The sequence below is a fragment of the Xenopus laevis genome, chromosome 1L (genome assembly GCF_017654675.1).
Source record: "Xenopus laevis strain J_2021 chromosome 1L, Xenopus_laevis_v10.1, whole genome shotgun sequence".
Classification (NCBI taxonomy): domain Eukaryota; kingdom Metazoa; phylum Chordata; class Amphibia; order Anura; family Pipidae; genus Xenopus; species Xenopus laevis.
The window spans coordinates 200,281,526-200,298,894 of record NC_054371.1 but is presented as its reverse complement, the minus strand read 5'-3'; the positions used below and the strand labels follow the sequence as shown (position 1 = coordinate 200,298,894).

Here is a 17,369-nt window from a genome sequence, read left to right as displayed (position 1 = left end):
CTCCTCAGTAGGGATCTTATGTCCGTCCCCTCCCCCACACATAGTGCAGTAACACGTTGATATTTACATATCCCCGCCCCCCTGGGAGCAGAACATAGGCAGCCGTGTTTAGTTACGGTAGGGGGGAGGGTTTGTATCCACTCAAGCTCTGCCTCTCCCTCCCTCCTCTCAGCTCCGCCCTGTTCTTCTCTAACACCTCGGTGTGAATGGAGCTGAGCCGCATTGAGATACAGACTCTCACACACAGCGCTGCTTGCTCTGTTTGTGTATGGCAGCTCCTCCTCCTCTTCCTGCAGCCCATGTGTCCGCCAGGAAGCCTGAGAAAAGCCTGCCGACCCCTAGTCTGACCCCTAGTCTGATATTAGAGCGCAGCTGCCTGTGTGGATCCCCTCCCTGTGTAAAGCCCCTGGTGAACTCCGAACAGTTAGGCGATTGTTCCGCTGCAGCCTGCGACTCTAGGAAGGACTGTCGTGCGCTTCTTGCTCTGTGATGCTTCCCAGTCAGCTGGAGGTGAGTCTTGCGCCACTTTGCGCCGTTTTGCGCTGATTCAGACAGGTCAGGCTACCGGCTTTCCTAAAGTGCTCAACTTCTTGGGATACAGTGTTCTACTCACTGGGATACAGGGCTGTGATCGCAACTCCCACCTCTAGAGGAAGAAGCCGGGAGCTTTCTAGTAGCAGCAGTGTCCCTTTAAATTCAAATTAAGCAGTATGTATCATGGCTTGTGCTATTAACTAGAATTCATGTATTATGGCTTGTGCTATTAACTAGACTATATGTATCATAGCATGTACTATAAACTAGATTCTATGTATCATGGCATGTGTTATTAACTAGACTCTATCATGTCATATACTAATAACTAGAATCAATGTATCATGGCATGTGCTAATAACATGACTATATCATGGCAGGCACTATTAACTAGAATCAATGTATCATGGCATGTACTATTAACTAGACTTTATGTATCCTGGCATGTGTTACTAACTAGGCTGTATCATGGCATGTTATTAAACTAGATTCTATGTATCATGGCATGTGTTATTTACTAGACTATCATGGCATGTACTAATAACTAGAATCAATGTATCATGGCATGTGCTAATAACATGACTGTATCATGGCATGTACTATTAACTAGAAACAATGTATCATGGCATGTACTATTAACTAGACTTTTTGTATCATGGAATGTGTTATTAACTAGACTCTTATCATGGCATGTACTAATAACATGACTCTATGTATCATTGCATGTACTATTAACTAGAATCAATGTATCATGGCATTCACTATTAACTAGACTTTATGTATCATGGCATGTGTTACTAACTAGGCTGTATCATGGCATGTTATTAAACTAGATTCTATGTATCATGGCATGTGTCATTTACTAGACTATCATGGCATGTACTAATAACTAGAATCAATGTATCATGGCATGTGCTAATAACATGACTGTATCATGGCATGTACTATTAACTAGAAACAATGTATCATGGCATGTAATATTAACTAGACTATGTATCATGGAATGTGTTATTAACTAGACTCTTATCATGGCATGTACTAATAACATGACTCTATCATTGCATGTACTATTAACTAGAATCAATGTATCATGGCATGCACTATTAACTAGATTTTATGTATCATGGCATGCGTTATTAACTAGACTCTATCATGGCATGTACTAATAACATGACTCTATGTATTATGACATGTGCTATTAACTAGAATCAATGTATCATGGCATGTGCTGCAGTAGCTGTAATGGGAACTGAATGTGTTTTGGATGGGCTGAGCATGCTGGGTAGCAGTCTATGCTATGCACATGGCTTGCCTGTTTTGCAGCCCCCGTGTATGTAATTCTAGATCAGCATTGTGCCTCCTGGTTTGAGCAGTACACCAGCTGGAGGGCTGCATGTTGAGCATCTGTTGATGGATATGATGAGAGAGAACATATCGTTTATACCCCAAAATAATTACCTCTGATATTTGGGGTCCACGGCAAGTCTAAGACCAGCCCTGTATATACCTGAGCAATTGCTGAGCAAATGGTTTGTTATTATCACCAGCTCTGACTCCTTCCCTCCTGTATCACCAGTGCTACACCGTAACCCCAAGGAAATACAGTTTACATTCTATACAGTAGCACCGGGATAGAGATGTGGCTTCTTTTTAATGGCTGTGTTGCTTGGTAAAATCTATCCCCCCCAACAGTCAAAGGGTTAAAAATGATTGGCAAGGTTTTATCTAGCTTGTTATACCTGCCCAGGGGATGTGTGGCCCAAGGGGTTAATGATGGTGTTATTCATGCAGAAAGCGCTTAGCAGGGAACAGCCCGGCGTGTGAGAGCTCAGTTTTCGAGGTTGGTCACTTCAGAAACATGGGCTTAGCCTCACACGTGCTGCACACACAGCTGTCATGTTGTGTTAGGATGAAGCGTGTAACACCGGTGCCTCATTGAGAAGTGTCTCCGCTAATATGGAGGGTTAATTCACCAATTGTTGTTGTTGGCTTCTTTTATTTTGCTTCACTTTCTATTGACAAGATGCATTTATGGAGTTAATTAGAGTGAATGTCGGCGTGTATGTACTTGGGGTCATAAATTGGCAGTAGCGGCTGCAGCGGGAATGGTTGTGGGTTTGCACATTGGCACTCGAGCCCATTCACTTCTGCTGAATCGCACATGAGTTGTGAATGTACAATCACACACGACAACTCTGTGGCACTGGTTAGATCGGATAATGTATGACTGCTGGAGAACTGGCACTTGCATCTGATATTAGCTGTGAATGGGTGGGAATGCCACCCACTCTGCAAAGTTCTGGGTAACCAGAAATCTTTGGATTCTTTTGGTAACATTAGAAGATCTCCGTATCATAGAGAACCATATGAAATACTACTGTATACGGAATGGTAAAATAGCGCAGTTGTACTTCCCTGGTGAAGATAACTGACAGTCACTGAAATGACAGTGAGGCTGAAGTGTATATTAAAGGACTGTGGCACATGGTGTGTTTGTATTGCTGCTACTTGTGTGGTAACAGTTATTCTTGCTCCCCAAAAACCCACACTGCCACATAGCTGCACAGGGCAAGTTGTGATGATTCCATTCACAATGAAAATCCACAGTAGTAGCTTTTGTAGCCGCAATCTGAATGCAACATGCTGTAGCCTTAAGTTTCCAGCAACCTATTGTCTAAAGATGATGCTGAGCTACAATGCCCATGTCCCACAGCTTGGGATGCTGCTGAAAATTGTCATTTAGCAAAGTCTTTAGGGCCACAGGATACTTGGTATGGGAGGTGTTATACAGAATGCTCGGGACCTAGGGTTTTCCGGATAACAGATCTTTCCGTAATTTGGATCTTCATAACTTAAAGGGTTGGTTCACCTTTAAGTGAACTTTTAGTATGTTATACAATGCCTGATTCTAAGCAACCTCTCAATTGGTCTTCATTATTTATATTTTATAGTTTTTTAATTATTTCCCTTCTTCTTCTGACTCTTTCCACCTTTGAAACGGGGGTCACGGACCCCATCTCAAAACAAATCCTCTGTAAGGCTACAAATGTATTGTAAATGCTACTTTTTATTACTCCTCTTTCTATTCGTACCTCTCCTATTCATATTCCAGTCTCTTATTCAAATAAATGCATGGTTGCTAGGCTAATTTGGACCCTAGCAACCAGATCTTTGAAACTGTAAACGGGAGAGCTGCTGAATAAAAAGATAAATAACTCAAAAACCACAAATAATGAAAAATGAAAATCAATTGCAAATTGTCTCACAATTTCACTCTCTACGTGATACCAACAGTTAATTTAAAGCTGAACAACCCATTTAAGTCTACTAGAAAATCATGTAAACATTAAATAAACCCAATAGGCTGGTTTTGCTTCCAAATTGAAATTAGGGTTTCCCATATTGTGGCCCTGCTTGACTATATTACTTTACTATGATAATTAATCATTATGCACTCCTTGAATTTCACTGTATGTTCGTCGTTGTGTATGGGGCACAGGGGGCAAGTGCAATCTCTAATAACAGCGTTTAGTTGAGCAGACTTGAGTCACGCTCCCTAAGTGCTATAGCTTAATGAGACATGGCAGCCAGCTAATCTTCAGTACGGTCTATTATGTCATAGCACTGGTTCATTAAGTGGTGTTGTATCTATACAACCAGTGTGAGCTGTAATTTTTATGCACTGCTTTTTACCCATTTACTCCATTTATTTTGGCTTCAGTATGGGTAACAATAGTTGATAGAGCAATCGGTGGATGCATTGTTTCCCTTGGCAGCCAAGCGGCTGAGTGCATAGAGTGATGTCACTTTGTTCTGGAAGTGTTGGAAGCTCTCCCTATGTACGGCTTTATGTGCTTACTTTTATGTTCTCCTGTTATTGTCCATGTAACTGTATTGGCAGGCTGAGGTTTTCGTTCAGCTGGAGATCACCGCACCTTCCCCAAACTGTCTAAAGGGTAAAGACTGCTCCTGCTGTTGTAGACCGTTCACAGCATGGGCAGTTTTAGTGTAGGGCAGAGCTGTTTTTGTGATTGAGAACTGTAATCCAACAGCAGTGGAGGCTACCCATTGGACACCCCTGAATTATACAGTTTTCACGGGGGTACAAGTTTTACGTAGGAGACTGCCTAAGAGTTTCGGGTTGGCCAGTCACTGGATTACAATGGATTAGTGCAGTATATTTAACATACAGTTTCCTTTGTCTGCCATACAGAAATCACTGGCCATGCATTTCATATAAGTGATCAGATAGCCACATAATGCACTACTACCAATGCACTTGCACTGGGATGGAGATACAAAACAGACTCCATTGTACATTGCATACAGACAATTGGAAATTGCTGCATTAACTTACCAAATCTACATGAGCTGCCACGCACTTCTGTCATATAGCACAGAGTAAACCTCTCTGTATCTTGTGCCCAGCAGGTAGGGGACGACTTTGCCTCTACTTGTATACAAAAGTTTTCTACAGTCACCTGATACAGACAAAGATGACCATATTGCTTTAAGGGCACATGCGAAGATTTGGGGAGATTTAGTCGCCCGGCGACAAACCATCTCTTCTTCGGGCAACTAATCTCCCTGAACTTCCTTCCCAGAGCGGAGCGCTTCGTTTTATAGAGTTGCCTCACCAGGAAACTTTTGGCAACTTTGGAAAACGAAGTGCTCCCACCGGCAATTTAGATTCTAGCCGGCGTGAAGGCTTTTTGGGGGGATTAGTCTCCCGAAGAAGAGGCGATTTGTCGCCGGGCGACTAAATCTCCCCGAATCTTTGCGTGTGTCTCTGCCCTAAAAGCTTTCAAGATAATCCTAATTAAACAGTCATTCATTAAAGGGATTATATGTGCTATAATTATCTGTGTCTAATAGGGATGTACCAAATCCATACACCACAAAAACAAATCCAAACCCTTCCTTGCATATGCAAATTAACATAGGAAGAAAATTGTCAGTGATCAAAATCTGTGTGATATAAAGGATGCAGGACTGGTTTGGCCAAACATAAATCCTCCCGAACTAACAAGGTACATATCTGCATGAATGAGTTCTGGCCCATGAGCAAGCTTTGGGTGACTGCAAAAATTCTAACAGACCATGCATGGGGTCAGAATTCGTTGACTCTCCCATTGCAATCTGTGTAATTTGGCAAAAACACACATATTTGTTTACCAGACTGATTGATTGGTGACTGATATTTTTGGCCCAAATGACTGTGACTTTCCTGTTGAATCCGGTCATTTAAACTCTCAACGAAAGACTGTATCTGGGCCACATGAGCAGCCTAAATGCCCAGTGACCCGCACTTTTGCCCACAAGGCATATAATGAAAAAGCCGTAAAAGCCAGTGGTGTAACTAGATGTTACTGGGACCCAGAGCAAATTAAATTTAGGTCCCCTGAACATATCAAGACGTTGTCCTGTTTTGTCAAAATATGTTGAAATTGCTCATTATTTGGGCCTCATGGGGCCCCTATACAGTACCTTATAGGCCTCATTGCAGCCCCAGGCTCTGCTTTCTCTGTAGTTAATGCCCCTGAATAAAGCCATAAGCGGTTCTGGGGGTTTTAAGTTCCTAAGTCCTGATGCTGTCCCTTGCTGCCAGTAAACAGTTAATTATGGTGATAAATAACAAATCATGCTTAAAAAATGTCCCCATGACACTTGCCTAAGGCTGGGCTCAGATGGGTGAAGTTCTTGTAAATTTTAGGCCTATGCTGCATTAACATCACTATCGGCTGACACAATTGCTAGGGAATGTTTGTATTCGCAAACATTTCCCTATTGGCGCTTGCCCAGACATATGTACCGAGCACCCATGGAAACTTCAAGGCGGTGTTGAAGATAGTTTGAAAATCTATTTTTTATCTTACCATTGTGATAGATCCTAACTGGGATATTAACATTGATATCCAGGAGTCCCACCTGCTGCTCTTCTAGCCTATAACTCACCCAAACCTATGGCATCACAGAGGTCAACGTGTCTGTTTCTTTGCATGTTACAAAAGTATACATACAGGTTGCTCCTGCTCAAGCCATGTGAGAATTTTCTCTCCCTGCAGTCCTACTGAGCCGAAAGGAACGCATGACTGAGATATGCTGAGCACTTGTAATTTAGCTGCTTGGCCTTTTGCACTGTTAGTAAAGTACATCTAGTGTTAAATTAGGCGTTGAAAAGTTATCTTGGTAGTGCAACACGAGGAGAGAGTATCAGTTTCACTGCTCCTGTGCTTCATCTGGGAACCGGTCCGAAGTGTTTCTTACTTGTAGATAGCAACGAGGTGCAGAGATGACACATTACTCATGTTTAATTACACATTGAATGGTCTGAAAGGATATCAATAAGAAGTACATGTACTCAAAGGTCTTATAATAAACATCTTTTGTCATGGCTTGTGCATGGGAGCTTGTGTCTGGCACAAATGTGCCATGACGTATAACTCATGCATGACAGGTAAATTGCAGCCTGAATACATGCAACATAACTGAGCTGCATCTGCTTTGTGGACAATAAAACAATGGCCAAAAACTGTTCAAGCCACCCAGGCAAAACCACAACGCACATTAATAGACCTTCAAAGAATGGGTTTGGTTTTATTGTTTTGCAGGCACTAAGCACATGTTGGAGGAGGGGCTGTTATGGCAGAGACGCACGCTCAGATTTGGGAAGATTTAGTTGCCCGGCAATAAATCGCCTCTTCTTTGGGGCAATTATCTCCCCAAACTGCCTCCCGTCGGCTAGAATCGAAATCGACGGCGGGATGGCACTCGGAGCGCTTCATTTTCCGAAGTCGCCTGAAGTTTCCTCGTGAGGCGACTTTGGAAAACGAAGCGCACCGATTGCCGTCCCATCTGCGATTTACATTCTAGCCGGCGGGAGGCAGGAGATTAGTCGCCCCCAAAAAGAGGAGATTTGTTGCTGGGCGACTAATCTCCCCAAATCTGTGTGTGTCTCTGCCCTAAGCCCCATGTGTGTATGCTACCTCGCTGCTAGGGCCTGTTATTTAGTTGCTCCAACTAAAATTTGGTTACATTATTCTCTAGGAGGCTGTTCACACTGAAGCAGTAGCAAATGTTTGCAACTATACCTCAATAGTGAAGTTCAATTGAAACCACTCCATTTCTATAGCTTTTTCGCTCTTTTTGGATTGGTCAGTCTAGTAACCGCTTCCACAGTCTGTAAGCTTGTGCTACTCTTCTAAATACAGGTATGGGAACAGTTATCTGGAAACCCGTTATCAAGAAAGCTCTGAATTACGGAAAGGCCATCTGCCATACTCCGACTCCATTTTATCCAAATAATCCAAATTTGAAAAAAGTTTTTCCTTTTTCTACGTAATAATAAATGTGTACCTTGTACTTGATCGCAACTAATATATATATAATTAATCCTTAAGCAAATTAGCCTATTACGTTTATTTAATGTTTACATGATTTTTTAGTAGACTTGAGAAAAGATCCAAATTTCGGAAAGATCCGTTATCCAGAAAACCCCAGGTCCTGAACATTCTGGACAACAGATCCCATATCTGTATTACATTGCATGAAAGCTGCCATTGTGATTTTCAGTGCAGGTTGTTAGTATATAGTGCGCTTTTTCCCCATTGTTTTCATATGGCAGGCACTCCTTGCTGTGATACTGAATAAAACAGGCATATAATTTTCCTATCATATTTCAGACGTATCAAGTGTAATCCCTGTGGTATTTGTATTTTGACATATGCAAAGTAGCTAAGGTGAAAGTCAGGGGTGAAGGTTGGGGGTGTTGGACTAGGCGAAGGATTTTGCTGAACCAGGTCTTTTATGTATCTGAAAAGCCAGAGGAACTGGTTTTCCAACACTTTATTTATTGAGCAATATGTTTTTGAAAAAAAAATCTTGCAGGCTTATTGTAGTAGGAAATGAATTGTTATAGAAAATAAACAGAGGAAATTCTAGAGCTGTTATGGTACAAACCTTTTGTGTTTTGTTTTGTACCGAAACCCAAAGAGAGATTAAACTACGTTATCAGTGTTAATGATAGGCGCCCAAGTCAAGAGAACATAGATTGTGGTTTGTTTAATATAAGGCAGAGCAAACAGTGGATGGTATTGATTGGTTCCATAGGTTTGATTAATGAATTAACAAATGTTGAATAAATTAACTTTTCATTATTGGCTTGGATGAATGATCAGAAACCTATTCTGTTTTTGTAATTACAGGAGTGAAGAAAATGTCAGTCGGCATACATGAAAACCGCAAGTCAAGGGCCAGCACTGGCTCCATGAACATCTACTTGTTCCACAAGTCTTCATATGCGGACAGTGTCCTCACTCACCTGAACCTATTACGAAAGCAATGTCTCTTCACCGATGTCCTGTTGCTGGCTGGAAACCGGTCATTCCCCTGCCACCGGGCTGTCCTTGCCGCTTGCAGTCGCTACTTTGAGGCTATGTTTAGTGGCGGACTGAAAGAAAGCCAAGCCAATGAGGTGAACTTCCACAGTGCTGTTCACCCAGAAGTCCTTGAACTCCTCCTAGATTATGCCTACTCCTCCAGAGTCATTATCAATGAAGAAAATGCAGAGTCTCTTCTTGAAGCTGGAGATATGCTGGAGTTTCAGGATATCAGAGATGCATGTGCAGAGTTCTTGGAGAAAAATCTTCACCCAACCAACTGCCTGGGCATGCTGCTCCTCTCAGACGCCCATCAGTGCACTAAGTTAAACGAGTTGTCCTGGAAAATGTGCCTTAACAACTTCCAGACCATTTGCAAAACTGAAGACTTTCTCCAGCTGCCCAAAGACCTGGTAGTACAGCTATTATCCAATGAAGAACTGGAAACAGAGGATGAGCGGATGGTGTATGAGTCCGCAATGAACTGGATTCATTATGATCTCAATAAGCGACATTGTTACCTTTCTGAACTGTTACAGACTGTGCGATTAGCTCTGTTACCAGCAATTTATCTCATGGAGAATGTTGCAATGGAAGAGCTTATTATTAAACAGAAGAAAAGCAAAGAGCTGGTAGAAGAAGCTATCAGGTGCAAATTAAAAATATTGCAAAACGATGGTGTAGTCACAAGCTTGTGTGCCAAACCTAGAAAAACTGGCCATGCTTTGTTTCTCTTGGGTGGGCAGACTTTCATGTGTGATAAACTATATCTGGTAGATCAGAAGGCTAAAGAAATCATCCCCAAGGCTGACATTCCAAGCCCTCGAAAGGAGTTTAGTGCATGTGCAATTGGTTGCAAAGTGTACATCACTGGTGGCAGGGGGTCAGAGAATGGTGTCTCAAAGGATGTTTGGGTCTATGATACACTCCACGAGGAGTGGTCAAAAGCCGCACCTATGCTAGTGGCACGGTTTGGGCATGGCTCTGCTGAACTGAAGCACTGTTTGTATGTAGTAGGAGGCCACACTGCGGCAACAGGTTGTCTTCCTGCATCTCCGTCTGTGTCCTTAAAACAAGTTGAGCAGTATGACCCTATAACCAACAAATGGACAATGGTTGCTCCTCTGAGAGAAGGGGTGAGCAATGCTGCCGTGGTTAGTGCAAAGCTCAAGCTTTTTGCTTTTGGAGGAACTAGTGTTAGCCATGACAAGTTGCCCAAAGTTCAGTGCTATGACCCCTCTGAAAACCGATGGTCTGTACCAGCTACTTGCCCTCAGCCTTGGCGCTACACCGCTGCTGCAGTACTGGGAACGCAGATATTCATCATGGGTGGCGACACAGAATTCTCTGCCTGCTCCGCTTACAAATTCAACAGTGAGACTTACCAGTGGACTAAGGCAGGGGATGTGACTGCTAAACGAATGAGCTGTCACGCAGTAGCATCTGGCAATAAACTTTTTGTCGTTGGAGGCTATTTTGGGATCCAGAGATGCAAAACACTGGACTGCTATGACCCCACGCTTGATGTATGGAACAGTATCACCACTGTACCATACTCTCTTATTCCAACGGCATTTGTCAGCACATGGAAACATTTGCCATCTTAAAGCACTATAATGTCATGGTAAGGATCTATTTTGCATATAGTTTTAGAATAATGCATTAATAGTGCATTAAATGTCATTTACTTTTGACATGGGGATATAGGCTGAAATAAATTGGACCACTCTGAACTAAAGATCATTACTTAGTTCACCAATTTGTAAACTGAATTAAGACCGTGCCATATGAACTTGAGGTTGCCATCAGATGTGCCACCTCTCATTGCACGTAGGCTAGAAAATTGCACAAATACACTTGTTTTTTCAGTTTTGCCTGCATACTGTATACTAAACCCCACCTGGTGTTTTCTGTGTATAAATGAACTTGAATTCAAAGCTGCATCTATTTTCCCATGAAAATGAATGTTGTGGCCAGATGCATCCACAGACCCATCTTTTCTACCTATTGACAAGAACTATTCTACTCTTAAAAAGGCCTCCGCAGGTGTACACAAAATCTACAAAACGAAGATTTATTGTAGTGTTAAAGGCCATTTGATGACAATTGACCCAACTTGCTAGACGGCTTTTGTGGGTTAAGGCAGTGTGACTTGACCAGGGACAGTTCAGGAGGAGATAAGGTTCTTGAAAACATACTGTCCCTTTATTTCCCATTGGCTTACAGTAAGGAGCAGCTGCTTCACTTTCTTCTTGTCTTGGCAAACACTTCATAAGTACAACAAGTGCTTAAACCAGCTGCACATCCGATTCTTTGCGGAAAATGTAAATAAAAATAGAGGCCCCGTCCTCTTCCTCATTCAGTTGGTATTTCTGACAGTTGACCCGGGCTACTGACTAAAGTTTCTCTCTAGCGTGACTGTTCTGTTAGTCACTTTCTGTGTTTGCTGTGACCTTTTAGTGTTATGAAACCTACTCCAAAGCCTCTGTACCAATACTGTGTGAACTGGCACAACTTTACTTTTTCTCTACTTTTTGACCTTAGGGTAAAGGTGTGGCTATTGGCTTGCAGGGCTAGTGCCAGACCTAGGAATGTTGACTAGAAATCCCTGTTTTACTTCTCTGTTAAAGAGAATCTGAAACTTCTGCATAGTTCTAACAGCTTCCCTCTGAGAAAAGAACGAAGATATAGTGTGTATGGCAACACAAGGTAAATTATACCTTGTGTTGCGCTCTAAAAAGCCTAATTCTTGGCTATTTAGACTTGTTTTTAAGATAAGTATTCATAGAAAATACCACCAGACTTTATCACAAGAAGTGTTGCGGCTCCATCTCATTTGTAGAAATGCAAATACACAGTGAGGGAGGTTTCTCTACTGGAAACAAGCTCTTACATTTGATTTTATGACAATGGCACATGCAGTGTGATATAGAGCCTTTTGTCATCATCTCAGCGAGTAGCTCTGTAGGGTGGTGGATAAAGTGCGCAAAATCAACCCCCAAATCTCTGTATCGCAGTTGGCTGAAAACATGACTGCCCTTGCTTGTCTGGCTGCAGCAGGTGTACCCGCAACTGTCATACAAGTGAATGGGTGCAAATTTTAAGTGTTTTATCCACAACCATGGAGCTAATCACTGTAGGGACAAAATTCTCTAACTAGCCCCATGTGCCATTCTCCTAAATATTTATTGTAGGTTCATACATAGAGCAGTGATTTTAAATGATGCAAATCTGGCCTGGCCCTGGTCTATCAAAAAGAAGAGAAAACATTTAATAACATATTTAACATTACAGTTAATTTTGTATTAATATGAAATCAATTTTGTTGCTAGTATCTCGTTAATAATGCAACCCTTCCTTGGCTAAATGTGAAGAGGTAAGCCAAGGGGACTTTCCGTGTTCATGTCCAGATGGGACAAGCCTTATCTCAATTAAGACTCTGTAATACAATTGTGCTAGCGTTTTGTGACTCTGCCAGTATCCTTGGTATTTGTCGTTTGTTGCAAGTCGTCTTTGTTTGTCGGGAAATGCACATCTGCCTTTACTGTTAGGAGATGAAAGCCTTCTATTGTTTATTTCCCTAATTTTTTTTTTTTGTCTTCTTTGCAGACACAGGACCTCAGCTGTGAAGACTGGAGGAGAGCTAATAGATGAAGACAGGAATGACTTTCTTGCTTGAAAGCGCTTGGCTGCATCTTGTCCACAAGGCTCTTTGTAGACGGAACTGCTGGCCCCTCTGGCATGAATGTTTATAGCCTCCACAGTCATAAGGGAACTTTTCTTTAGTAATATTGTCTTGTATGTGCTAAATATCAGTGTTAACCCTGTTGGAGACTTCAAGTTGGGGCAGTGTTGTGTAACAGCATGCTCTCACTTTCATGGGCTTAGTCATTCCCCAAACAAGAATTGCTTTGCAAAGCAAAGAAAGCCTTGGGACCCAAATGAGTCCTGTGGGAAAATAGTCAGCCAATTCCACAAGAACTTATTTCTGGCTACTGAGTAAACTAAGACAGCTGAGATGTCACATTGATTAAGGAATTGGCATTATACAGCTTAATACAAGACTGCTCCAATGGGGCACAGGAGGGCCTCCTGCTAACATCTACAGAAGGGATAAACTCTTACATTACATTGTGAACAACCACATCCGGCTTTCGTCAATTGTAGAAGAAGTACCTGTGAAGAACTATTGGATGTCTTACTCCCGGAACATGCGCCCATTTCATTTGCCCTGATGTAAAACTTGGACTGTCTTTCCTTCGTTACATTCCTTGTTGTCTCTTTGTTGTCCAGTGGCGTCTGCATGCTGATATAATGCCTGTAGCTGCATTCACAGATAGGAGGCCAGACCCATGTTTGTATATTTGGGTGTGAGCAACAATAAGGGGCACTGATCACCTTTAGGCAGTGTTTGTATATGATAATTCACATAAGAATTTGTGCAGCCATGGGGAGTCAGAAACCTTCCTGGTCAGATGGGTTAATCGGTGCATCCCAGTGTTTGTTTTGATAGAGGAATTATATTTGGGTTACATGTTCAGTGCAATGTCGTGGCTCTCATTGACTTACGTTATTTTATAGATTTGCTATCAAAATAGCTGAAATAGCTCATGCAGGTCTCAATTATTTAGTAGCTTTGGATTTTTCTATAAACCAACAAACATGATGATCCCTGCTGAGGTATTTACTATAATTGAATAGTGTCACTCCTAACAAATATGATTACTTTGTCATGTTCTGTGTTTTGGTATCAGCAGTACCTTGGCCAGGGCAGACCATAGGCAAGGGATTGACTGCACCCTTGTCTAAATTAAATCTAAACCCTACATACATAGTGGCATTGCATTTTCTCTGAAAGTGTGGATGCCTAATAGACAAAGGGGAAAAGAGTCTCACCTCATAAGGAAATACATGCCTTTCCAAAACAGCAGTCTGTCTTTCTATTTATTCCTCCGTACTGTACAGTACATAGACATTGCAGGGAGCATCAAGTCACTTAGCTTCCATGACATAACAGGAAGAATAAAACAAGCACAAAGTCATTCCACAACATTCTTATTCCTATAAGCTTATAAGCTTGTTTCGAACTGTATATTTAATTTGTTCCTACTGCACTGGGCTGCACCCATGAACCCATCCTGAATGTCACTATTCACTTCCAGCTGCCAATGTCTGAAATGATAAAATCATTCCCATGGCTAATGCTTCTAATCCCCAACTGTCATCTCCCGACCAAACCAGAGAAACCGTCCATAAGCCAACACCTCAATGATTTTGTGGGCTAAGGGATGACAGACTGGTGATACTGTGCACTGCCATTGATACATTGAGTGCAAGGTCAGAGGCTGTGAAGTGCATAGGATATAACAGAGAGTAAAGAACTGTCCTGTATGAGCAGAGTGATATTGATGCCTTATAATGTAGCCCTGAATACATTTTTCAGGGTCATTGCCTGTCACATTGAATTACCTTGCTGACTTGGAATATCCTTTATGTATAGAAGGGAGTGCATTATGCTATATATTTATAATGGTTGCTCTTATAACATGAAGTATCTTTTCCTGTAGATTTAGCGTTTGCTGCACAGGGCATTCCTATGGCTGTAATATCTGATTTCATGGGATTTCTAAAGGGGGGCGCGTGCTTATGGTCAGCTGATGATACCAACACATGAAAATGGTGATCATCAGCTGATTTTCAGCCCAGGGCTAAAAAGCTTCAACCAAAAACAACAAGACTCCTTGCACCCCTATCAGCCTTTAGGTTGCTCAGCCCTGGCATAAGGAATCTGTGCATGATTTTGGATCAGTGTAGCCCTTTATTATCCTGGCATTTGGTAGCGACCTATGCCATCTGTTTGCACTGTGACGGAACTAGTTAAGACTGGCATGCAGGATGTTTCTTGTAGGTGTATTTTAAAGTTATATTTTGGCATAGGTAAAAATAAACTATAACTCCATCAAGAGCTCATGACAAGTTAGTAAAGAAGCTTGTCCAATTGCAAGACCTGTTCTTAAATTACTCACTGGGGTAAAATAAGCTGCCACTCTCCTAGGCCATCGGCTATACAGGTCATACCTTGCCCTTCCGCATACAATTAGCTGGCACATAACGTGCCCTGACCTTCTGAAGTTACAAACTAAATATACCCCATCAGCCATATTTGCTGTATTTTCCATATTTGGATGTCTCTTTTCCACAAAGAAAACCCCTTCATTGTCTGCTCGTCGCCTTTGTTCCCGGCAACATCCAAAGTTATTTATTTATTTATTTATGTTCAAAAGCAAACATTTTTTTTTTATTTTGCCAAAGCTTCATTTGTGTGAGTTATTTTTTTCTTTTGTGTTGCATTTCTTTTGTACAAAGTGAATTTGTGATGAAAACAAATAAACTTGCACTGTTTGAATTTTTCTCACTGCTGTGTCTGTTTTGTTGTTTAAACTGTTTTATTATAATAAATTATATTTAAGATTATAATGTTAAATGCAGTCCTGCTCACAGCTAGACATGGTTTTACCCATATCTGGTCACAGAACTTGCAAGTTACAAATATAATTTACAGACGGGTAGAGGGTTCACTTAGGGAGCATTGGGTTGCACAGATACTGTATGTCTCTTCCTTGGGGCAATTTCCAGGAGATTTCTGACAACACCTGGTCCACACCCTATTACCCCCAAATTATATTCAATATCTCAGAGTGTTGATACGTCTGCTGCATGTTTGTAAGTGGGTTTCCTTGTTATGTGCTAAAGGGGAGGAAAATAAGTCTGTTAAATTAAAGAATAATTCATTGCTGCTTCCCTCTTCTACCGAAACATAATGGCCATTCTGTCTGTGGCCTACTGCATTGAAAATATGGTCTGAACGTTGAAGTCCTGCTTCTATCCCTTGTGGTCTCATCCCTTCAAAATTTGTAACAAACCTGATTGCTGACTTTTAATAACCATAGTTTCTACAGTAGTGTAGTAGTGGATGTATTAACCATTATATAGTAGTATTTGTAGATACACTATATGGTCAAAAATAACATCCCATTCTTGTAAGTCTATAAATATAAGGTTTGTTTGTTAAAACCGTCTCTATTCTTCAAAGTAGGCTTTCCATTAGATCAGTAATCCCCAACTAGGGGCTTTGACGCAACATGTTGCTCTCCAACCCCTTTGATGTTGCTCTCAGTGGCCTCAATGCAGGTGCTTATTTCTGAATTCCTGGCTTGGAGGCAAGTTTTGGTTACATAAAAACTAGGTATACTGCCAGTCTCCTGTTGGCTGTCAGTCTACATAGGGGCAATCAAATAGCCAATCAGAGCCCTTATTTAGCATATCTGGTGCCATTTTTATGCTTGTGTTGCTCTACAACTCTTATTACAGTTGAGTGTGGCTCACAGGTAAAAAAAGGTTTGGGACCCCTGCATTAGATGATGTAACGTTGGTTAGATTTGCTTCCATTTAGCCACAAGCCCATCAGAGAGGTTGGGCTATGATGTGTTATCAATCAGATCTAGCTTGCAATTGGTGTTCCAATTCATCCCACAGGAATTCAGTTGCATTAATGTCTGGTCTCTTTAGATGAGTCAGTTTCACTCCCATTCCAGCCAACCTATTCTATTTGGTCTTCTCTTTGTACGTGGGGGGGGGGGGGGTTTGTGCTGAAACAGGAAAGGGAAAGTTGGAAGCACATAATTGTGAAGAATATTGAATGATGTAGTGATAAAGTTTGCATCCCTTAGTGGGATGAGGGGCCCTAACCTGAACTGTAAAAACTGTCCCAAATCGATATTCTCCTGGCATCTCCCAAATGACTTGCTTGTCAAGCTGCCATGTAGTTTGATTCCACTCTACAGAGTTAGTGTTTCCTCTAGTCCAGAGTTGAATGGTCGTGGTCTTTATACTCTTCCAGTTGACACTTTGCTAAGTGCATGGTGGTTTTAGGGTTGTTTTCACATGCTTCTCCGAAGAAGCCCACCTAACAGTCTACTGATACATAGTTATTGTTGCCTCCAGAGTCAGTGGTGTCTGTTTAAGGCACTACGTGCTTCTGCACTCATCCATTTGTGTGGCAACTAAACTGTTGCTCCAAGATGTTTCCATTTATAATGACTCCTCATAGACCGCTTGAGCAAGACAGTAATGTGATGAACTGATAAGCTCTTCAGTGCGGCTTATTGTCCTAGCAATATTTGTTTCATTGCCATTTACTTAATTATACACCTATGTGTGGCTTAAATAACTAGTTCCACTAACTGTAGGAGGTGTCTTAACACTTTGGGCCATATAGTGTATACCCAGGGGTGATTCTTGTGTTAAAGCAGCCTGAGGTTCTCACCTTTCCTCGTGCCTGTGTATACCAGGGGTCCCCAACCTTTTTGACCCATGAGCCACATTAAAATGTAAAAAACATTGGAGGGCAACATCAGCATGCAAAAAGTTCCTGGGAGTGCAAAATAAGGTTCTGTT

General features: G+C 41.7%; 1 protein-coding gene across 1 annotated transcript; it reads left to right on the top strand.

Moving 5' to 3' along the window:
- The first annotated feature begins 239 nt into the window (after nt 1-239).
- Nucleotides 240-15,277, top strand: enc1.L (ectodermal-neural cortex 1 (with BTB domain) L homeolog). Its single transcript, NM_001090813.1, is given in 3 exon segments — nt 240-510; nt 8,739-10,536; nt 12,522-15,277. A coding segment is annotated over 1 exon segment (1,770 nt). The 5' UTR covers nt 240-510; nt 8,739-8,749; the 3' UTR covers nt 10,520-10,536; nt 12,522-15,277.
- Nucleotides 15,278-17,369: the final 2,092 nt, after the last annotated feature.